The sequence below is a fragment of the Ranitomeya variabilis genome, chromosome 5 (genome assembly GCF_051348905.1).
Source record: "Ranitomeya variabilis isolate aRanVar5 chromosome 5, aRanVar5.hap1, whole genome shotgun sequence".
In the NCBI taxonomy this organism is placed as follows: Eukaryota; Metazoa; Chordata; class Amphibia; order Anura; family Dendrobatidae; genus Ranitomeya; species Ranitomeya variabilis.
This window is the reverse complement of record NC_135236.1, coordinates 487372548-487397300: the sequence shown is the minus strand read 5'-3', so window position 1 is coordinate 487397300 and position 24753 is coordinate 487372548. Positions and strand designations below refer to the sequence as shown.

The 24753-nt window shown below is 43.1% G+C and overlaps 1 protein-coding gene across 3 annotated transcripts in view; it reads left to right on the top strand.

Moving 5' to 3' along the window:
* Nucleotides 1-24188, top strand: part of CDC25C (cell division cycle 25C) — an 83825-nt gene extending 59637 nt beyond the window's left edge. For 2 of the 3 annotated variants that reach the window (XM_077265546.1, XM_077265547.1), the window contains 7 exons: nt 1693-1875; nt 6284-6385; nt 7157-7219; nt 7546-7644; nt 9131-9264; nt 10528-10639; nt 22132-24183. In XM_077265546.1, the coding sequence (XP_077121661.1) occupies nt 1693-1875; nt 6284-6385; nt 7157-7219; nt 7546-7644; nt 9131-9264; nt 10528-10639; nt 22132-22272 (834 nt within the window). In that variant the 3' untranslated portion in view covers nt 22273-24183. Of the gene's footprint in view, nt 1-1692; nt 1876-6283; nt 6386-7156; nt 7220-7545; nt 7645-9130; nt 9265-10527; nt 10640-22131 lie in introns of all 3 variants that reach the window. The other variant, XM_077265548.1, reaches the window with a different exon arrangement.
* The last annotated feature ends 565 nt before the right edge of the window (nt 24189-24753 follow it).

Genomic DNA, 24753 nt, shown 5'->3' with positions numbered 1-24753 from the left:
CCCCCTGCTCCCTGGCCTCGGCTTGCTGGATCCCCCTGCTCCCTGGCCTCGGCTTGCTGGATCCCCCTGCTCCCTGGCCACGGCTTGCTGGATCCTTCTGCTCCCTGTTTTTACTCGCCTATCCCTGATTCTTGAGTAGTCTGTATGTGCACACAGATACAGTTTAGAGTGGCAATATCTAATCTTAATAAATCTCTGCTGGTTACCCCATTGTACGCGTCACTCAATGCTGATGCGACTTGAGTGAGACCACCTTTGACCCTGTGTAGGTTGGCAGTTCAGAGTCTGTAGAAGGAGTCAAAGGCTTTTGTACTGGCATATAGATATATGCTAGTGTATTTTACAAATGTGCAAGATAAAATTAAGCCCCCTTATGGAACATTAGAAAAGGAGACTAACTAAAATATGTTGGTAACTGAGTTTACCAGCTCCCTCCAGTGAGTGCCACATCCTCTCCATAGTCTAGTGGCCACAGCCTACTATGCAGCGGTGTCCGTTTAGGTGAGTAGGACTAAACTACAATATCAAGTACGTCTGCTACTAAAAGTATGGGCTAGTTCTCTACAAAGACTTGTTCAGAAGGGAAACACGAGACTCTAACGCTATGCACTTTTCAAACAGCGAATTTGTAGGTGTTTCGGTAATCTAACCCCTATCAATCTAAGCATTGCGATAAACCGGTAAACCAAAAAGTAGTTCCTATTTGAAAAAGGAGTGAACAGACCCAGCCAATATAATCATGTAAGTATTACTCCATAATTAAAGATTATCAGGCAAATATATACAAATAATAAATACTTATTAAAAGATCCGCATGTATAATAAAATAATTATTCAATTCAAACAACAAAGAAAAAAGGGGGAGGCTGCTGAGGGACAGAATCGAATCAAAATAAGGCAATTCAAAAAGTAGCCACTAGATGGCAGAAGGCTACCAGTAAGTAATAACAAATGCGGTATGTGCATTACTATATGTACACATGTGCCATTTAGTAGTCCTTTACCATTTAGTCCTCTACATTTTACATTGTCGTTTTATTTTGATTACATTGTCTGCCTTATTAACCTTCACCTCCTATTTGTGTTTATTTGCTTTTAATAATTATTTTATTATGCAATATGCAAATTGCCTCTTCTGAGAAAAAGAGGACTTAACTCTATAGCGCCACCTGTTGGAAGTAGCGATCCTACAAGTCACAATCAACCCTCTAAGCTAAGGAGTCGTGCAATATGACTTAGGATAAAAGCCAAATCAGTATCTCAATTCGCAGACACGACATTTATTATGCAAGTCATATGATCATACAATCTAAGAACTGGTCAGGTCAGCAATTTAAAAAAGAAAGAAGGAAAAACTGAAAATCAATTTATATTTAAGAAAAAATCACAATGGCATATTTTATATTCCTACAGACACCGCTAGTAATATGGTACATTAAAATGTAATATGGGGGGAAAATACTTAGTTTTTTTTGCAGATTTTTTTTTTTTTTTTTTTTTTTTTTTTTTTTTCAAGGTTTTTGAGGCCAAAATAAGCCTGGCCTTCTAAAATGTTGAATACTTGTTTGTTAAAGCACCTCTGCACACTTTCAAATGTTAGATTATTCTGGACTGAATTTCTAGTATTGGGGGGTTGTACATTTGGTCCATGCGAGACAAACATGTTAGAAATCTAACTTCTGCATTGTGCAGGTGTCCATGAACCGAAGTCGCCTTTACAGATCACCGTCTATGCCTGAGAAGCTAGACCGGCCTGTTCTAAAGAGAACAATAAGACTGCCCGAAAATGAGACTCCAGTTAAGGTGAAAAGGCGGCGCAGTACTAGTAGCCCTCTGCAGGCTGAAGCTGATGAAAACTGCCAACCAAGAAGACGGGTAAGGAAATCCTGCATTCAGGGTTATGGCCACATTTTGGAGTTTAGTGTATCACTGAGAACTCTCAGCTCATGCTCGAAATGTGACACATCTCAAAGATGGTAAATATACTTACATATGTGTTCTTATTATATCAAGGGATAACTTGAATGTCCGTTTTCTAAACCTAAATCGACTAATTTCTGTCCAGAATGATTTGTAAGCACTAGTTAGGTGATGCTCCATGTTTCGGAAACCGAGCTCCTGCATAGCCCTACATTACCAGTAAGTTACTGGTTATCTAAAAGCTCAAAAAAATAAAGGGAACACTTAAACAACAGAATATAACTCCAAGTAAATCAAACTTCTGTGAAATCAAACTGTCCACTTATGAAGCAACACTGTTTGACAATCAATTTCACATGCTGTTGTGCAAATGAAATAGACAACAGATGGAAATTATTGACAATTATCAAGACACACTCAATAAAGGAGTGGTTCTGCAGGTGGGGACCACAGACCACATCTCAGTACCAATGCTTTCTGGCTGATGTTTTGGTCACTTTTGAATGTTGGTTGTGGTTTCACACTCATGGTAGCATGAGACGGACTCTACAACCCGCACAAGTGGGTCAGGTAGTGCAGCTCATCCAGAATGGCACATCAATGCGAGCTTTGGCAAGAAGGTTTACTGTGTCTGTCAGCGTAGTGTCCAGAGGCTGGAGGGGCTACCAGGAGACAGGCCAGTACACCAGGAGATGTGAAGGGGGCCATAGGAGGGCAACAACCCAGCAGCAGGACTGCTACGTCAGCCTTAGTGTGAGGAAGAACAGGAGGAGCAATGCCAGAGCCCTGCAAGATGATTTCCAGCAGGCCACAAATGTGCATGTGTCTGCACAAACTGTTAGAAACCGACTCTATGAGGATGGTCTGAGTGCCTGACGTCCACAGATGGGGGTTATGCTCACAGCCCAACACCGTGCAGGACAATTGGCATTTGCCACAGAACACCAGGATTGGCAAATTCCCCACTGGCACCCTGTGCTCTTCACAGATGAAAGCAGGTTCACACTGAGCACATGTGACAGATGTGACAGTCTGGAGGCGCCATGGAGAGCGATCTGCTGCCTGCAACATCCTTCACCATGACCGGTTTGGCAGTGGGTCAGTAATGGTGTGGGGTGGCATTTCTTTGGAGGGCCACACAGCCCTCCATGTGTTCGCCAGACGTAGCCTGACTGCCATTAGGTACCGAGATGAGATCCTCAGACCCCTTGTGAGACCATATGCTGGCATATCAGCCTGTAACTTTATTTTCCATTTTGATTTTGAGCATCATTCCAACTCCAGACCTCCGTGGGATATTAATTGTGATTTACGTTGATCATTTTTAGGTTTTATTGTTCTCAACACATTCCACTATGTAATGAATAAAGATTTGCAACTGGAATATTTCATTCAGTGATATCTAGGATGTGGGATTTTAGAGTTCCCTTTTATTTTTTTGAGCAGTGTAGTTACACACTCGGCTTCATGATCGCATTAGACACCAGGATTCATCTATGTGTAGGACTGCTTTTAAATGCAGGAAAGATATATACCGTATATACTCGAGTATAAGCAGAGATTTTCAGCCCAAATTTTTGGGCTGAAAGTGCCCCTCTCGGCTTGTACTCGAGTCATGATCAGCGGTGGGGTCGGCGGGTGAGGGGGAGAGGACTGTCGCATACTCACCTAGTCCTGGCGCTCCCCCTGCCTGTCCCACCGTCTTCGATGCCGCAGCTCGTCCCCTGTTCGGCGGTCACGTGGGACCGCTCATTAAAGTTATGAATATGGACTCCACTCCCATAGGGGTGGAGCCGCATATTCATTCCTCTAATGATGGTAACGGTGACCGCTGACAGAGTAAGAGGCTGCGGCACCCGGAGACCATCTGTCCGGGATAAGGAGCCAGGGACGCCGGGAGCAGGTGAGTATTACATAGTTACCTGTCCCCGTTCCACACGCCGGGCACGGCTCCGTCTTCCCGTCCTCTTGCTCTGACTGTTCAGGTCAGAAAGCGCGATGACGCACTAATCTGCGCACCGCCCTCTGCCTGAACAGTCAGTGCGGAGAGACGCCGAGACGGGACGCTGAGGAGCTGCGGGCAGCAAGAGAGGTGAGTATGTCATTTTTTTTTTTTTTTTTTTTTTTTTTTATTGCAGCAGCAGCATTATAGATGGGGTACAGCTTTCTATGGCACATCTATGGGGCAACAATGAATGGTGCAGAGCATTGTATATGGGGCACAGCTTTCTATGGCACATCTATGGGGCAACAATGAACGGTGCAGAGCATTGTATATGGGGCACAGCTTTCTATGGCACATCTATGGGGCAACAATGAACGGTGCAGAGCATTGTATATGGGGCACAGCTTTCTATGGCACATCTATGAGGCCATAATGAACGGTGCAGAGCATTATATGTGGCACAGCTTTATGTGGAGCATCTATGGGGCAATAATGAATGGTGCAGAGCATTATATGTGGCACAGCTTTATATGGAGCATCTATGGGGCCATAATGAACGGTGCAGAGCATTATATGTGGCACAGCTTTATATGGCACATCTATGGGGCAACAATGAACGGTGCAGAGCATTGTATATGGGGCACAGCTTTCTATGGCACATCTATGGGGCCATAATGAACGGTGCAGAGCATTGTATATGGCACAGCTTTCTATGGAGCATCTATGGGGCCATAATGAACGGTGCAGAGCATTATATGTGGCACAGCTTTATATGGAGCATCTATGGGGCCATAATGAACGGTGCAGAGCATTATATATGGCACAGCTTTATGTGGAGCATCTATGGGGCCACAATGAACGGTGCAGAGCATTACATGTGGCACAGCTTTATATGGAGCATCTATGGGGCCATAATGAACGGTGCAGAGCATTTATATATGGCACAGCTTTATGTGGAGCATCTATGGGGCCATAATGAACGGTGCAGAGCATTATATATGGCACAGCTTTATATGGAGCATCTATGGGGCCATAATGAACGGTGCAGAGCATTATATATGGCACAGCTTTATGTGGAGCATCTATGGGGCCATAATGAACGGTGCAGAGCATTATATGTGGCACCGCTTTATATGGAGCATCTATGGGGCCATAATGAACGGTATGGAGCATCTATTTTTATTTTTGAAATTCACCGGTAGCTGCTGCATTTTCCACCCTAGGCTTATACTCGAGTCAATAAGTTTTCCCAGTTTTTTGTGGCAAAATTAGGGGGGTCGGCTTATACTCGAGTATATACGGTATCTTGGTACCGTGTTAGCCAGTGGATAGAAAAATATTTAGAATTGAGAGTCCTCGGTGGTTGATACCTTTTTAATGGCTAACTGAAAAGATGGTAATAATCATGGTACATCAACTAAGGAATTTGCCCCTCAGACTATGAGGGGTCATCACAACTGAACCAGACCCCAACCAGAGGACAATAAAACATTCCTTATCTAAGAACTAGCCCAATATTTATGGACATAACTGTTTATCACTCATGGTAATTCTGCTTCACGTCACCTGTCTTATCCATGTTTTTTTCTTTTTTTTTTTTTTTCTGTGATGTGTTGTGCATAAATATATGATTCTTTTAGTCTATGCCTGATGAAGAGACCGGAGTAGTCTCGAAAGCTTGCAATTTGTTACCATCTTTTCAGTTAGCCATTAAAAGGTATCAACCACTGAGGACTCTCAATTCTAAATATGCTTTTAAATGGTCACTGTCAGTTCAATAAACTTTTCATCTGTAGCACAAGCAAATGGAGTAAACTTTGTAATATATCTTATCAGACAAATCGATACTTTTTATCCACTTATGAGCCTCTTCTTCCTCTGCCTCCTGAACTCAAAGGTGTATCTTAAGTGTTTTTCACCCAGGATGGTATTCACAACCATTCCATGTTGATCCTGAACATGCCCTACATAGACACAGAGGAGCAGGAGTGCCTCATTTTTGTTTGTGCTGTGAATGGAACACATCATAGCAGCTAGTCTTCACCAGCTCAGAGACAACTGTAAATTAGGAGGAGGCCGAGGGGAAATCTGGAGAAACCTGCAGGATACAAGACCTATAATGGTTCCTTGTCAAGATCATCATATATCAGCTATTGCATTTAGATACAAGGAAACTTAGTATTCCAGAAGAATTGCAACTGTAATTTCAATATCCAAGTGTACCTGCTGCAATGTTCCTCCAAAGTGACACACATAATTACTCACAATGGGATGTTAGCCATTACACATCGTTTAAGAATATTATCCATTCTTTTACCCTTTACTGCTGCTTGCATTATGAATGGTAATGAAGTGCTGACACTATTTATTGCTAACTACTTTTTTATTGCTTGTGTGATTTGTCTTACACTTTGTTAGGGCTCCTCTCTTAAGAAGACACTTTCTCTGTGTGATGTGGATATTACAAAGGCGTTGGATGAGGATTACAGTCACAGACAGCTAATTGGAGACTTTTCAAAGGTGACTTTATATACATTAACATTGGACTGTATTAAACACAGCAAAACATTTTTTGCATCAATACTGCCCAAAATAATCTCCGTTTCAGTATAATAGTGAAAAGTTTCCTCCTACAAAAGGCAACTAGTAACTTCTATTACATTTTTTTCTGGCCTTTGCTTGTATTCTTAGGGCCTGTGCACACATTTCAGATTTGTCACAAAGCCTTAAGGGTTTCCTGATGCCAGCCAAGTGAATGCGAATCCTGAAGTCTCATCCACACGTTGCTTATTTTTTACTTTTAATTTTTTATTTTAGATTTGAAAAACAGATTTAAATCTGCAGCATGCAAACTTTTTGTCTTTGCTGTACATTTCACCCGTACTAATGAGTGGGGAAAAATCAGCCAAAAATAAAAAAATGCACCTATTTTTTCCTCCCAAGGGATGCAGAAACTTCTGCAGCACCAAGTGCTTAACGTGTGCATATAACTTTTTAAAGTGTTTTGATAAACTTTGCAAAATAAAAAAGTTTTACTTTTTATGCTATAAAATAGTTTTTCTAGCGAACAACATAAATATTTCCCAATATTTGGATACATTTCCACTTTGAGATTATATTTATTTTTTAAAGACTGAACTTCCCTTACCCATCAGTGTTGCCATACTGGTATCAGAATATGGCTAGCATAAGATGGCCAGGAACAGCGGATGCAGATCGCTTCATTAAGGCAAAATTGTCTGCCAATTCTCATCACAGCTGCTAGTGTTTCACTAGAGTACTTTTCTGCAGGTTTATGCTTTGCCTACTGTGATGGGACGTCACCAGGATCTCCGCTACATAACAGCTGAGACTGTAAGTATAGTTTTCATGTAATGCAGTGCATATACTTAGGATAGGGAATGTTGCCTTCACTCATTTATTCACAGTTCTGCATAGAATGAGAAGTGTATGTTCATCTACTCTACTCCAGAAAGTTGAGTGGTTTTGTAAATATATTACTTATGTTGATCTGATCCTGATTTACAACTTGTACTCCAGAGCTGCATTCACAATTCTGCCGATTTGTCAAGCTGGTCAACAGACAGGCTTATAATAGCCTAGCTGAGCTGTTTTTATATCCTTATTGTTAAAATGTAAGGAAATACATTATTGCATGATGTTCATTGTTTTAACACTAGATGGCGGCCTTAATTAACGGTGAATTCAACAGTCTTGTGGAGACATTCTACATCGTTGATTGCCGCTATCCGTATGAATTTGAAGGGGGCCATATCCAGGTGAAGTGCTGCTATTTGGGGAGCTCTTTCTGCAGTTGGGAATTGTTCAGATTTCTTGCACTCTTCAAATATTTTTCATACTGACTTTAAAAAGCTCTGTTCTTTCGAACATTAGTTTTGTTTTGTTTTGTTTTTTAATGGGATTGTTCTTTGGGCGGGGACCATATAGCTGCATGTTGAGAAATGTTTCCTATTTCAGAAGGATGGAACTTGAAGTTATGTTATTTATTTTCACTTGTTTTGTAAATATAGCCTAAAGATAAAAGGTGCAATACCTTCTCGCTTGTGAAGAAACACCTTGCCTGCTCCGCAACTGATCACTTTTTTAGCAATTATGGTATTTTTTGTCTGATACTCCTTTTGAAGGTATATAAAAGGGGTAATCCAAATCTTAGATCCTTATCTTATATCTCTGGGGGCCACATACTTAAGATATATGGAGGTCTTAAGGTACCGTTACACTAAACGACTTACCATCGATCACAACCAGCGATACGACCTGGCCGTGATCGTTGGTAAGTCGTTGTGTGGTCGCTGGGGAGCTGTCACACAGACAGCTCTCTCCAGCGACCAACGATCAGGGGAACGACTTCGGCATCATTGAAACTGTCTTCAACGATGCCGAAGTCCCCCTGCAGCACCCGGGTAACCAGGGTAAACATCGGGTTACAAAGTGCAGGGCCGCGCTTAGTAACCCGATATTTACCCTGGTTACCATTGTAAAAGTTAAAAAAAAAAAAAAACACTACATACTCACCTTCTGATGTCTGTCACGTCTCCTGGCGTCCACAGGGTTAAAACTGCTTTCGGCAGGAGCGCTGGTAATGCACGCGCTGCTGCCGAGAGCTTCCCTGCACTGAATGTGTCAGCGCCGGCCTTAAAGCAGAGCACAGCGGTGATGTCACCGCTGTGCTCTGCTTTACGGCCGGCGCTGACAGTCAACCCTGTGGACGCCGGGGGACGTGACAGACATCAGAATGTGAGTATGTACTGTTTTTTTTTTTTTTAACTTTTACAATGGTAACCAGGGTAAATATCGGGTTACTAAGCGTGGCCCTGCACTTAGTAACCCGATATTTACCCAGGTTACAAGTGAACACATCGCTGGATCGGCGTGACACACACCGATCCAGCGGGTGATCAGCGACCAAAAAAGGTCCTGATCATTCCCATCGACCAACGATCTCCCAGCAGGGGCCTGATTGTTGGTCGCTGTCACACATAACGAGATCGTTAGCGGGATTGTTGCTTACATCACCAAAAGCGTGACGTTGCAACGATATCGTTAACAATATCGTTATGTGTGACTCAGCCTTTAGAGGTGGGACCTGCAATTGAGATATGCCATACCTGTCAGGATACCTCTTTAAAGCTTATCTTTTCCTTTATTTGTGAAGTGCAAAATGAAATAAAATGCAGTTTGCTACCAGTATAGTCATTGTTTCGGCTTGTACATATTGTCTTTTAAATTCTGCAATCTTCACAGGGCGCTTTGAATCTTCACCGAGCAGAAGATGTGTTGAGTTATTTTCTCAAGTGTCCTTTGGTTCCATCAGTGGCAGAAAAGCGCATTATACTGGTGTTTCACTGCGAGTTCTCAACTGAAAGAGGTCCAAAAATGTAGGCAAATGACTCATAGCTTGTTTTATAAATACATTTTAATCACCTGGATGTGAAATGCTTGAGGGTTTTAGTTTCCAAAACGGGGTCACTTGTCTGGTATTTCTGCTGTTTCGGCACTTCACTAGCTCTTCTAGAGTGACTGGCTTTCACAATCTGCTCTAACCAAAAAATTGCACTCCAAAAGTTAAAATGGTGCACCTTCTCTTCTGAGCCCTTCTGTTTTCCAAACTGTAGTTTCTACCCACCTATGGGGTTTGTGTTTTCAGGAAATATTGTACAACAAATTGTGGGGTCTATTTTCTCTTTTTACCATTGTAAAAATGAGACGTTTTGGGGCTAAATCAACATATTTGTTGAGGAAAAAAACACATTTAGTTTTCATGGCCCAATATTCTAAAATTCTGAGAAGCACCTTTGGATTCAAGATGGTCATCGCACCTGTAAAATAATTCCTTGAGAGGTATAGTTTTCAAATTTGGGTCACTTGTGGAAGGGTTTCTACTGTTTTGGCACTTCGAGGGCTCTGCAAATGCAACACTGCATCCACAATCCTTGCCCCCAAACTGTAGTTTCAGACCACATGTGGGGTATCTGCATACTCAGGAGAAATTGCACAACAAATTGTGGGGTCCATTTTCTTTTACACCATAGTAAACGTGATATTTGGGGCTAAAGCAGCATTTTGCTTTATTTTATTTTGTTCCAGCTTACGTAAATTCCTGTGAAGAACCTGACGGGTTAACAAACTTTCTGAAAGCGGTTTTGAATACATTGAGGGGTGTAGTTTTTAAAATGGGGTCTTGTTTACAAGTTTCCTGACAAATATACTCATCAAAGTCACTTCAAAAGGGAAGTAGTCCCTAAAAAAAAAAAAAAAAAAATGTAGGTTTTGTAAATTTCAATGAAAAAAAATTTGAAAATTGCTGCAAAACTTTTAGGCCTTCTAACATCGTGACAAGGAAAAAATAAGTTTCAAAATTGATGCTGATGTAAAGTAGACATGTGGTAAATGTTGGTATTTTTTGCCCATTAGAAACTTTAGCGCACTATTGCTACCTGTATGGGCACACTAATATCTCACCTGTACAAGCCAAGCATCACAACCTCTGTAACATGGTATTTTTCAGTTTTATCTTGTGGTTTTTGGACACTATTCTAGCTCTACATACTCCACTACCAAGGGGTAGGTAATCCTTTATCTTAAGCCTTACAGAAGTTTGATACTTCCTTAGATTTGCCTGTCTTATTGCTTCCTCAAAGGTGTCGCTTCTTGAGAGAAGAAGATCGTGCCAGGAACGACTATCCAAGTCTATATTATCCAGAGGTGTACCTACTGAAAGGGGGATACAAAGAGTTTTTTCCTGAATACAAGGTGACCTTTTTATTAAGGGGTTGTCCGTTACTGTACAACACCTTAATCTCTTAAGTGCTCCATATAACATATTGTACTGTGCAAAAGTTCTAGACGTGTGGGGAATCCTGCAAAGTAATCATGCATGTAAAAATAAGTGTTAATAATTATATTTGTATCCATTAGCAAAGTAAAAGAACACGGGAAATCTAAATCACATCAATATATATGGTGGGAGCAGCCTTGTCTTCAAAACTTCACCAATTCTTCTTGATACAATTGCACAAAGTCAGGAGTTTTGTAGGATTATGGTCAGATGTAGGAGTATCATGTATGAGTAACCAATTATACCAACCAGGTGATAATTATCATTATTTTAATATGTAGGCTGAAATGTGTTATTAACTGAAAAAACTTTGTAACACTGGGTGAGGAATAGCCAAACTCTGTCATCCACAACCTCACCTTTTGTAGCAGGGTCCTGTCACACACCATGGTAATACCGAGCACAGCACCAAGACTAAGATATTATCCTGCTTCAGCAAGTTTCTCCCAAGTAAACATTTCAAAGAAGTTCTCGTTATGTGCTGGTCCAGCTTTTTTTTATTTTTTTATTATTATATCAGAAGCATCACAAACTGGGCAACATTGAGGACTGTAGACGCACTGGTCTGCCTTGGAAACTTAGTGCAGCAAATGAAAGACACATCATACTTCCCTTCAAAACTGGAAGATGTCCATGAGTGCCATTGGCTAAGACTTGGAAGCAACCAGTGGGACTCAACTACAAGCATCTGAATGTCTGCAGGCAACAGTGAAGCATGGTGGGGGTTGCTTTATAATGATTTTTTTTTTTCTTTAGCAAGATGACACCGCCTGTGCAATAGCAGCTATCGGATCACCTCTATACACACCGATAGCTTCTACTGTGCAGGTTTTTATATATACTATCCTGATAACCTCAAGCACATTTATTATTAACACAGCAAACGTGCGATTATGCTGCAGGCAGGTGCCACGGCTGGGTCCCACCTGCAGAAGGTTTTTTTTCTTCAGTATGTACAGATATTCATTATGGAAACTAGCAGTCTGCATTATGAATGTATAATCAGAGCACCACATACATGAATCCCGCCTTAGGACACGAGCACATTAACACAAAACTGAAAATAAAGGTTAAGAAACAACCACAAGACGGATTTCATCAACCAAGGTATCATTGTAATCAGTATAACGACGCTGACCTGATACTGTGTGTAGGTTACTGAGCACAATCCTGCTTACAGGTTCCCTTTAAGGTTGCATTCCTGCAAATGGAGTTGAAGATTTCGTCAGGATCAATGATGCCCTCAATGTGAAATGATATTGGATTCTTATCCATCATGCAATACTATCAGGGAGGCAACTCCTTTATTCTGCAAATTTATTCTGCAGCAGAACAACACCACAAAACGTACAGCCAATGTCCGTAAGAACTATATTCACCCTAAGGAAGGAGGCCTGGAAGTTATATGTCGCCCACAGAGCCCAGATCTCCACATCGAGTCTGTGTGGGATTACATGAAGGCAGAAGGATGTTTGGGACAACTTTCATGCAGATGTCATTAAGAAAAACTCTGCAAGTGTACCCAGAAGAATTAATTTATAAAATTTATAAAAATAAAGTAGCACTTCTGTTTTTCAATCCACTTACTTTGCAGCATTTTTTCCAACACCTGCCTAAACCTTTTGCACATTACTGTGTATGTGTATATATATATATATATATATATATATATATATATACACATATATATATATATATATATATATATATATATACACATATATATATATATATATATATACATATATATATATATATATATATATATATATATATATATATATATACACATATATATATATATATATATATATATATATATACATATATATATATATATATATATATATATATATATATATATATATATATATATATACACATATATATATATATATATATATATATATATATATATATATATATATATATATATATATATATATATATATATATATATATATATATATATATATATATATACATATATATATATACACCGTATTTTTCCGACCATAAGACGCACCTTTTTTCCTCCAAATTTGGGAGGAAAGTGTGGGTGCGTCTTAAGGTACGGATGTAGCATGTGGGGAGGGGGGCAGCAGTGAGTGGGATCGCACTGTTATCCCACTTCAGGATGTCCCCGCTGCCCAGAATCGGCGCTGGGAAAACCACGTGGTCCCTATGATTAAGTGCAGTGAATATTCATTAGCGGCTCCCCGCCCACCGATCAGCTGAGCGGTGAGCTGGGAGCAGCAAATGAATACTGCACTTAAGCAGGGACACGCATGGCTTCCTCAGCGCTGATTCCTGCAGCAGCTAGGGAGATTTGTGAGTCCTGGGGAGGAGGCAGCAGCAGCAGGGGCCAGAGCGGAGAGGAGATCGCTGTATAGCTGCCTGCCATGCCTGGATCCCGAGTGCTGTGCACAAATAGGACCTGTGTGATGTCAGGAGTGGGCGGGCTGGAGCATCACATGGCTGCTCAGAGCCCTCCCTCTTCTTGACATCATCACAGGTCCTTCAGGCTCTCCACAGCACAGGTTTTGAGGAAGCCAGCAGATTCTAGTGGAGAGGCAACAAGAGGGAGGGCTCTGTGTGCAGTCATGGGATGCTTTTACCTCACCACAGTGGCTGGCAGGCTGCCACAATTAAGAGGTTAGTCTTTACAAAACACAATAAAGCACTCTGACACTCCTGTGGTGAACTATAACTCCCAGCATGTCATAGGATCTGCAGGACATGCTGGGAGTTATAGTTCTCCCATGGGATTTTAAAGCAGCACTCCAGTGCTATTTTGCATTGCTGGAGTGGTGCTTTCAATATCAGCCCTGTGCCCCCATTCTTATACTCACCCTCCAGCATCTTCATATAGTACTGTACAGACACCACACTGGTCCTGCAGCTTCCAACATAATAACATACTATTATATGTAATAACACCACATATAATAGTATGTTATTTATGTTATTAAATATTTTACCACATTTTTTTGCTGCAAATATTTTTTTTCCCCTATTTTCCACCTCTAAAACCTGGGTGCGCCTTATAGTCCGATAGTCCGGTGCGTCTTATAGTCCGAAAAATACGATATATACACACACACACACACACACACACACACACACACACACACACACACACACACACACACACACACACACACACCTTATAATTGTCTCCCGGCTGGCCCCACTCCAGCGGTAATATGACATTGGCTGCAGCAGTTACGTTGGGTAACAATTAGCACTCTTCCATCAGACAAAAAAACTAAGCCTTCTGCAGCTGAGCAGCAGCCACTCTGATTGTTCTCACACTTGACCACTGCAGTCAATGTCACATGACCAGAACACTGACATTGCAGGAGCCATGCTGATCCAGGTGGTAAATGTGGTGTTTTTTTTTTTTTTTTTGACAGTTAACCCAGAAGTAGAACATCCCTCCCTCCTTTTAGTTACAAAGAACAAGTGTCTTGTTGCATTTTTCTGTTTGCATTCTTTTGTAATGTAATAAAGTGTTCTCTGATATCTGCTATAAATATAAGAATTGGGATGCCTCAAATCAGACCCTGTCATGTTGCCATATACACAAGAGTCGCCTATCTCTCGTTTACCCATAAACATGCATTCTGGATCATTGTTAAAAACTAACATGCACAATCTGTTTTTTTTTCCCGAAAATATATTTTACATATATTAATTTTTTGAAACCCCCTAAATTAAACTTTAAAGACTGTGAAAGTTTCACATTAAGGGTGCACCACTAAAGGGCAATACATTAAGGTATTATGGTTCAGAGGAAATAGAAAATGTCATATGGACAGGTAAGGTGCTCATAAGTAGTGATGAGCGAATATACTCGTTATTCAAGATTTCCCGAGCATGCTTGGGTGACCTCAGAGTATTTGTAGTGCTCGGAGATTTAGTTTTTTCCATCATACATGACGGCACCACGAGAGAGGGGATCTGCCCATCAAGGACAGGAAACCTTCAAGATAAAAGGGGCGGCTCCTCTCTCCACATCAGTTGGTTTCCTGTCCTTGACGGGGAACCCTCAAGATGGAAGACTTCTGATGAAGATAGAAGAGGATGCCCGGGCCTGGGTCGGGTGGATTTGGGCAGGCGCTGGTCTGCTGCACCCGTCACCAGGTACCGGTAGTCGCCTCGGGGGTCAATGTATACCATGCCCCCCCTGAGCGAAGCATGGCCACAGCCCGTGAGGCAAACGCCCGGGTGAAGATTCTCCACGGGGGCCGCAGGTGGCGCTTCCCCCCCCCCTGTCGAGTTAGAAATCCTGCTGTCCACGGGGGTCACCTTTTGGTGCCCCCTCTGTTGACCAAAGGTGGCCATGCAGCCCGTGAGGCACATCGGTGCCCGGGCTAGGTAAGCTCCTCGGAGGGTTTTGGGGCCCTCCCTGTCGAGCATGAAGAGCAGGTCTCCTCCCTGGCAGTACCTGATGCTACATGGAGGTGAGTGCGGCAGAGCAGGTATGGAGCGGTGTCCGGAGCACTAAGGGGACATCTGGCGTTGGAGGTGAGTGCGGCGCTGCCTCCTGGAGTCCGTGGTCTGGAATTCCCGGCGCTGTGAGCTCCTCAGCCGGCGTCGCGTGCTGGAATTGGTGGGTACGCGCATGCGCAAGATACCCGGCGGCAGCACTCGGAACATTACACAGGAGCTAAGGGGAAGGGGGACCGAAAGAGGCGCCGCGCACCGGAAGTGGTGACCGGATGCGCGCCTGGAACAACAGCAGCGCGCACCGGAAGTAAGGTCCGGGTGCGCGCGCAGTGCTCTGGCAGAGGCAGGATCAACCAGGTAAATGGTGGATTAAAAAGCGCGCACCGGAAGTGGTTGCCAGGTGCGCGCTTAGGCATAAGTATATAGCGCAGGGTCACGCTGACAGGCGCAGGATAAACCAGGTAATTGATTGCATAACATGCACCGGAAGTGGTGCAGGTACGATCAGCCTGGTAATCAATCATGATTAATGAAGCGACCAATAATAGCAGGATCAACCAGGTGATTCATTTAAAAAAAAAAGGTGAATCTATTTAAACGAGCCAGAAGTGCTGCCCTGTGTCACTAAACCAGGCCAGGTTGAAGGTGACTACTCTTGTTACGTGGTAGTGTGTATGATGGAGAGCTTTTCACCAGAGCATTTGATGCCACAGCAAGAGATGCAGGAGAGGCGGTCTCACTCAAGTGAAAAGAGCCAGTCCCGCCGTGGCAGAAGCCGCTCGGACAGCGTACGGACGGATCGCCATACCAAGGAGGGGTCCCTAGTCTCATTGGGAGACACGGAGAAAACCAGCCAACCTCCGGATCCGGTACCCATACTTTGAAAGCGTCCGAGTGGTGAGTGAACTGCGAGAAAGTCCAGCACGCTAATGTCTGTTCTTTTCTCTTCTCTTATCTCTGCCTCTCCCCTCTTTTCTTACATACATTGCGGGGTGGAGTATAGGAGGTCCCCAAAAAATATAAGGGAAAAACTAAAAATGAGTGTCCCTTATGTAAAAAGCGTTTAAAGACATCTTGGGATAAAAGACTGTCAGGAGTGTATCAATAGGACGGTGGCGGAGGAAACACCCTCCTTTACGGACAGCCAAAGATCTCTGATCCAGTCCGAGGTCTCTAAGTCCGTAAAAGCATTACAGACAGCCGACACAGATGCCAGATCTAGGGACAGATCCAGCCCTTCAGTAGCATCCCAAAGAGATTCCTCGGAGTCTGAGGGGGACTCAGAAACAGCTCGCTGCTCAGATAGTAGCTCAGAGGAGGAGGATGCATTTCCAGCAGAGGCTACGGATAGGCTTATAAAAGCCGTTCGCTCTACCATGGGGCTGGTAGATGAGAAGGCTAAAAAGACAGCCCAGGAACTTATGTTCAGTGGTCTACAGAAGAGAAAACTGAGGTCATTCCCTATTAATGAACAATTACAAGAACTGATTAAAAGGGAATGGCAAAAACCGGAGAAAAAGTCCCAGATAACCACCTCCCTAAAAAGAAGGTATCCATTTGAGGAGGAGGCGTGCTCATCTTGGGATAGAGCGCCAAAGATTGATGTGGCAGTCTCAAAGGTTGCCAGGAAATCAACCCTGCCATTCGAGGACCTAGGTTCTCTAAAAGAACCTCTGGACAGGAAAGTGGATAGTTCCCTGAAAACGGCATGGGAAGCCTCGGCAGGAGCACTAAGGCCAGCTATCGCGGCCACTTGTGTAGCCAGATCCTTAAAAGTCTGGATAGACAACCTGGAGGAACAGGTAGAGCAAAAAGTTCCCAGAGAGACTGTCCTAGAGGCAATACCAACCATGAGAGCAGCGGCAGTGTTGCTAGCTGAAGCATCAGCAGACTAGGCTAGACTGGCAGCAAAATCAGCAGCTTTAGCCAACACTGGACGCCGTGCCGTATGGCTTAAATGCTGGCCAGGCGATACACAGGCAAAGATGAAGCTTTGCTCTTTGCCTTGTGAGGGGAACTTCCTGTTCGGACCGGCATTAGACGAGGTATTAGAGAAAGCCGGGGACAAAAGAAAAACTTCCGAAACAGCCATTTCTGCCCTTTCGTCGCTCCTTTCGGAAAGGCCAAAAATTCCAAAGACAGCAGTATAGAGACCGAGACAGTAGCAACCTGGACAAGCGACCCAGGGGAGGAAAGGGCTTCTATTTTGGCAAGTCCCCCAGAGACACCAAGAAACCATCCCAGTGACGGTCCTTCTCAGGTGGGAGGGAGGCTCACTTCCTTCCAGCCTGGGAGAGGATCTCATCCAGCATATGGATCCGGCAGATTGTAGGATCAGGCCTAAAACTAAAATTCCACCACTGGCCTCCAAAAGGATATATGCAGATTCCGGTACAGTCCTCCCAAGAGAAACAAGACAGTCTGGAGGGGGAAGTAACGTAACATCACTCCTAGACAAGCACGTCTTGGAAGAGGTTCCTATAGAGGAAAGGAGGGAAAGATTTTATTCCCCTCTTTTTCTCATAAAAAAACCAGACCATTCCTGGAGGACAATAATAAATTTAAAAGGCCTCAACAAATTTCTTGTAATACCATCATTCAAGATGGAAACCATAAAATCAGCGGTGAAGCTTCTATATCCCCACTGTTACATGTCCGTCCTCGACTTCAAGGGCGCTTATTATCACATCCCAATCAGACAACAAGATCGTCAGTTTCTCAGAGTGGCAGTTCAGATGGGGTCCCAGTTGCGTCACTTTCAGTACAGGGCTCTGCCCTTTGGGATAGCAACAGCCCCACGGGTATTTACAAAGCTGATTGCAGAGGTCACAGCACATCTCCGAGAAAAGGACACTCTGATAATACCCTACCTGGACGACTTCCTGATTGTAGGGAAGAACTTTTCTCACTGTCAGGAGCAGGTCAGAATAGTGATGGACATTCTACAGACACTGGGATGGCAATTAAACCTCAAGAAATCCAAACTAGAGCCAGCAATGGTTCAGAATTTCCTGGGGATAATGGTAGACTCCGTGGCGCAGGAATGTCACCTCCCAGAAGAAAAAGGAAAAAAATCAAGCAGATGATTATAACAACATTAACAAAACCAGAGATGACTTTGAGAAAGGCCATGTCAGTATTGGGGTCCCTAACCTCCTGCATACCGGCAGTAAAATGGGCCCAGTTCCATGCAAGAGAACTGCAATGGTGTGTGCTGCAGAACGACCTGGAACTTCAGGGGCAGCTAGAGCAGAAGCTCACTCTCCCACTCTCTGTGCTCCAATCTCTCAGATGGTGGTTACAGATAGTCATCTCCGAGAGGAGTCCCCTGGACATACACAGCCTCCAAAGTGATCACAACGGACGCCAGTCCATTGGGGTGGGGAGCTCACTCAGACACACTGTGGGTCCAAGATCCCTGGGCTCAATAGGAGAAAAATCTATCCTCAAACGAGTGGGAACTCCTAGCAATAGAAAAGGCACTAGAGAGATTACTTCCACACTTGACAGGGCATCATGTGAGGGTCCTATCGGACAACCGGACAGCGGTCGCATACATGAACCACCAGGGGGGCACCCGTTCTCGGTCACTGATGCACATAACCAGAAGACTCATGTCTCTAGCCGAGAGGCATTTCCTGTCCTTATCGGCCCTGCATATTCGAGGTGTGGACAATATAAAGGCAGACTTTTTAAGCAGGAACCACTTGAGGCAAGGGGAATGGTCCCTAAAGTCCGTTTTTCAACAGATAGTACACATGTGGGGAAGACCCAGGGTAGACCTCTTTGCCTCAAAAGCCAACAAGAAAGTTCAAAGATTCTGCTCCCTGAACCCAGCAGACAGGCCGTTGGCAGTAGACGCCTTCAGTATAGAATGGACGTCAGGACTCCTGTATGCCTTCCCACCGATATGTCTAGTTCCAGCAGTTCTGAGGAAGATCAGGGAGGACAAGGCCAGGGTAATTGTGATAGCTCCCTTCTGGCCGAAAAGACCATGGTTTTACTGGCTGAGAGTGATGTCAGTGACGGACCCGTGGGTTCTCCCGGAAGACCAGGACCTTCTAACGCAGGGTCCCTTCAACCACCCGCAGAACTCTGGGCTTCATTTGACAGCCTGGCATTTGAGCGGTCGTTACTAGAGAAAGAAGGGTTCTCAGCTGGGTTAATATCCACCTTGCTCAGCAGCAGAAAACCAGTAACAACCAAGATCTATGGGAGAATATGGAAGAAATTCCTCTCCTGCTCAGGGCCAATACGGGAAGGGGAGGTCCCGATAGTGGCAATACTGGAGTTCCTGCAAAAGGGCTTAGATCTGGGGTTAGCTGTTAGTACCCTCAAAGTACACATTTCAGCCTTAGCAGCTTTATTCAACTGTGACCTGGCAAGCAATAGGTGGGTGGTGAGGTTTATCCGAGCCTGTAGTAGAGCTGACTCTGTTCCATCCCCTACTCCTCCACCATGGGATCTGAATTTAGTGTTAACAGCCCTGACAGAAAGCCCCTTTGAGCCGTTAAATACAAATTCAGATAAAGTACTAACATTAAAAACAGCTTTGTTAGTGGCACTTACATCGGCCCGTAGGGTGGGGGATTTACACGCATTGTCAGCTGACCCCCCTTACACACAAATCATGGACGATAGGGTCGTATTAAAATTAGATCCGGCATATCTCCCCAAAGTGGTATCGAGGTTCCATAGGGCTCAGGATATAACCCTACCCTCTTTCTGTCCCAATCCTAGTAACAAGAAAGAGGAGAGACTCCATTGCCTAGATGTCAGGAGATGTATCCTGCAGTATTTAGAGAGTACAAAATCCTGGAGGAAAAAGAGGGCTTTATTTGTTTCGTTCCAGGGGTCAAGGAAGGGCCTTAAAGCCTCGAAACAGACTTTAGCTAGATGGGTGAGAGAGGCCATTATTCTAGCGTATAGTAGTGCAGGCAGGGTTATTCCACAGGGTCTGAAAGCCCATTCCACGAGGGCCATGGCGACATCGTGGGCGGAGAGAGCAGATGCTACCATCGACCAAATCTGTAAGGCGGCCACTTGGTCCTCTCCGTCTACATTTTTTAAACATTATAGGCTAGACCTATCTGCTACCTCTGATCTCACATTTGGGAGAAGAGTGTTACAAGCAGTGATCCCTCCCTAAAGAGAATACAAATCTCTGTAACTCTCTCGTGGTGCCGTCATGTATGATAGAAAAACACGGGTATCACATACCTGGTAATGTGTTTTTTCATGAGACATGACGGCACCCTTATATTCCCACCCTTTTGATCACGTCATTAGTTGGGTGCATTATTTGCATTATTTGTATTATACACTCCCTGGGGTATAGGTGAATAGAACCGTATAGGATGTATTATTTATGTGTACACTAACCAGCGGAGTTCCTCTCGTACTCTGTAAAACAACTGATGTGGAGAGAGGAGCCGCCTCTTGTATCTTGAAGGTTTCCTGTCCTTGATGGGCGGATCCCCTCTCTCGTGGTGCCGTCATGTCTCATGAAAAAACACATTACCAGGTATGTAATACCCGTGTTTCCTCACCTCAGCTGAATGATTTACATCTGTTAGCCAGCTTGATTACATGTGGGGATTCCCTAGCAACCAGGCAACCCCCACATGTACTTATGCTGGCTAACAGATGTAAATCATTCAGCTGCGGCGATGAAAACTAAATCTCCGAGCACTAAAAAATACTCGGAGGACACCCGAGCGTGCTCGAGAAATCTCGAGTAACGAGTATATTCGCTCATCACTAGTCATAAGTAAAGTAAGTATTCAATCAAAAATGACTTATTACATCTTATAAAATGTCTCCTTGTATTATTTATAACGTAGGAGCTTTTTTTTTTTTTTTTTTTGGGGGGGGGGGGGGCGGCGCGTTGGTGGTGGTGGTGGTGTCAGGGTATGCTTCCACATTCAGTAAACGTTGCAGGTTTGACGTCAAGCCCGCAGTGGTCAGAGGTTACAGCATAGTGGATGGGATTTGAAGAAATCCCATCTCCACTATGCGTTCAGGGACACCTCTGGCTTCCCTGCGGAGACTGAGGTGTGGCGTGTCTTTCAAGACCGCAGCATGTCAATTTATTGAGCATCTCCACAAGATAAATTTCCTGTACAATGTATTGAGCACTGTGATTCCACATGGTTCAGTGATCACATGCGGAATCGCTTGTGTTCAAAAGCCGGCAGCGCTTTGGACGCAGCGGACATGTGCTGTGTCCAACGCATTGCCTAATACAGAATGTGGAAACATACCCTCATGTTTTTTCATGTCCCATATTTGATTTGATGTTTCTTCATGGTTTGTCCTCAGTAAACATTTAGATTGTGAGCCTATATGGCTGCAATGCTCTTTTACGGCATTTGATACCTTTGCCAATTAAATGAAGCAAAAAGCTGCTTCCAATGTCAAAAATTGCCTCATCTGCATGTTGTCAAGGCATGCACAGAATTAAAATTTTTGCTGCGACCAGAGGGTTTGCCGGATGCGTACATTGCCAAACGTGATAGGGATTTTATGTGGCCTCAGATAGTCCTTCCATCTATCCATATCTATCTATGGATCTTCCTCTAGATCTCTATCAAGCTAGTAACATAGGTGAACTGCTAATAGCAGCAGACCATGTGGAGCACAGTGGGACCTGTGAGTCGGCGAGGCTCGGGCCCCATAGCAGATTAGGACATTTATGGGGCGCCATGATTTCTGTGTACAACAGTCTAATAAGCCGTCTCTTTAAAAAAATTTAAAAAAATGCTGTTGCAGATAATTTTTGGTGGAACTGAAAATCTTTCATTTGAAATCTACTGTGCAATGTAGTTATATGTGGTGGTCTCACAGAGGTGGTCTTTTGAAATGGTCTCATTGTATCTGTGTATACAGTAAATATTTGCTGGCCATTGGTAACAAAATAGTATTATTATTCATATTGTTTTTTATTTGTTTCCAGACCTTGTGTGAGCCTCAAAGTTACTGCCCAATGCATCACCAGGATTATCGCCAGGAACTACTGAAATGCCGCACGAAAAGCAAATCCTGGGCGGGAGAACGCAAGAGAAGGGATCAGATTGCCCGGTTGATGAAATTGTAGCAAATATTGGGAGACGTCCTTAAATACATTGAACTTGAATAAGTCCACTTTGCTGCATTTCACTTATTTCCCGCATGACCATGGCTGCTCCCGTCACTGTGAAACCCTTTAATTATATTTACGATATATTAAATACCATGCAGGACTGTACTGGATATGAATACATTTGGGAATGAATATAGGTTTTTCCCTGCGACATGATCCTTTTGTTCACCATTGACATGAACGGCTCTCTTTTGGGAATACAGCTCCCTCGGAAGTGTATGTTAGATGACGTCTTACAAATCTTGTCTTTTTTTGATGACAGCACTTTTTTTTCTTTCTCAAACATTCACTACAACCAATAAACTGCAAGGAGTAAAAGCATTATTTGAAGAGGTTGTCCTACGCTGACAACTCTTATCTATATGACCTCTGAGGGGTGTTGTCAGAATCCGAATGGAAATGCTCTGGATGACTGTTCCTCTGCACGGAAATGTATAACTTGACATGACTTACCCCATGACAGCTGCTATCTACAAAGGGTCAGAGGAACTGAGCTCAAACTGTAAAAAGGGGTTTTCATGAGTCACCCACTTTAATTTAAATGGGAGTATTTACCTTCATATACATTTTTTTTTTTTTTTTTTTTTTTTTACTTTCAATGTTTCAAAAGATGGTGCAAAAAGTCTTGATTTAAAAGGAATCTGTCAGCAGAATTTCACACCCAGAACTATATGCACATGTAGTTTTTTCAAAGACAAGTCCAGCTATACCGTTACATTACTGAGGAATTAGCATTTGAAATGGTATGCAAATGAGGCTGTAGATTTGAAGCCTCTGTCACTCCAGCTCTACTCCCCTCACAGCACCATCTCCTCCTGATTAACTGACAGTATGTATGATGTGCGATTTCATGCAAAGGACTTGTCAGTCAAGCAGGAGGAGGTGGCACTGGGCAGGGAATAGAGCTGGAGTGACAGAGCCTTCAGATCTACAATAGATCTTCATTTACATGCCAATTAAAAAGCTGATTTCTCAGTAATGGGGGAATGGACTGGCTATGTAAAGGTATTGCTGGACTTGTCTTTGAAAGAGCTACAGGTGCATAAGAAGTTTGGGTGGTGTGAGGTGGACGGGGGCTTAAAAGCCTGCTGACAGATTCCCTTTAAAATACCCTGGTATTTTGATCATACAGTTCCTAAACAGACCTACATTGCTCCATGTACAAACATTCCATAGTTTTATCCTACAATACACTGCCATACACCACTTTTTTTTTTGCTAACCTGATAAATTTTATATAAGAATTTTGGTGATGGCTAGAAGGGAGACACTAGGATCAGACAGTATTTTTCTATTGAGGCTTATAGGTCTGCATAGGAGATGTACGCCGAAAAGTTATTCTATGTGACTGCTATCTTGAAATTGAAATCGGTTAATTGTGAACGTGTAACATTCCCTTATTAATATCATGATCTGTTTGTATAAATGTATTGGATAATAACTTTCAGTATGACCACTTTATACAGTACACTGTATAAGATGTCTAATGATGTTTTAAGAAAATCTTGCCCCACAATTTACATAGTTGTTTCAATTGCATATGCTGTCATACTATGATTTAATCAAGGTTTATAATTTACTTTTATGAAGCCTCAGTGAACAATGTGAATTTTGTACCTTACAACAATGACGAAGCATTTTCTCCTCTCATGGTGATGTGACCCATGCGTTGTATGTGTGCAGCTTGAATCAGCATGATGAATTTTGTACAGTAAAAGGTTGATACTTTTTAAATGGTACATTATGAGCCTGTTTTGTCTTCTGTATACATTTTAGTAACAACAACGGTATCATTGTTCGTATAAAATATAAAGACAAGTAAATGTCTTTTCATGGATCTTCAGTGTATTATTAAAATGTGAACTCAAAGGACAAGTGTGTATACATTACTAGCGAGCGTACTCTGTGAAAGAAGCTGACCATTACCAGTTTAGGTATGAAAGCGACAATTTGTCAAGACTATCATTTTGTACACCAGTCTTGATGAAGAGAGCGCTGGTGTAAGATGCTCCAAGTAGTTGAGGCATACACCTCTTAATTTATTTGCCACAATTTCCAGTTGACATGCATTATTATAAGAAATGTACTTTAGTCAGGGGCTGAAATACATGTTTGTCATAATTTAGGCCACTTTTGTCAGCCGTTCTGGAAAGTTGTGGAACTGGTGTAAAAATGTCAAATTGCAAACTTTTTTTTGTACAACTACACGTTTGAGTTCTCAAAATTCTATCAACCTGTGTCACAATGCTGTTGTCTGAATACCCGGGGCCAGGGGCTTCGTCCCTGTCCCCCAACGCTGTGAGCACCCTAGATACACCTGCTCCCCGTTTTACTTCTGATGGTGAAGACGCTGGAGCCAAGTACCTTGCTGAACTCCTATTTTTCTAGTCACCTTCCAAGACAGCCACTTCGGAGGTTGTCTTCCCCGTCCTAATA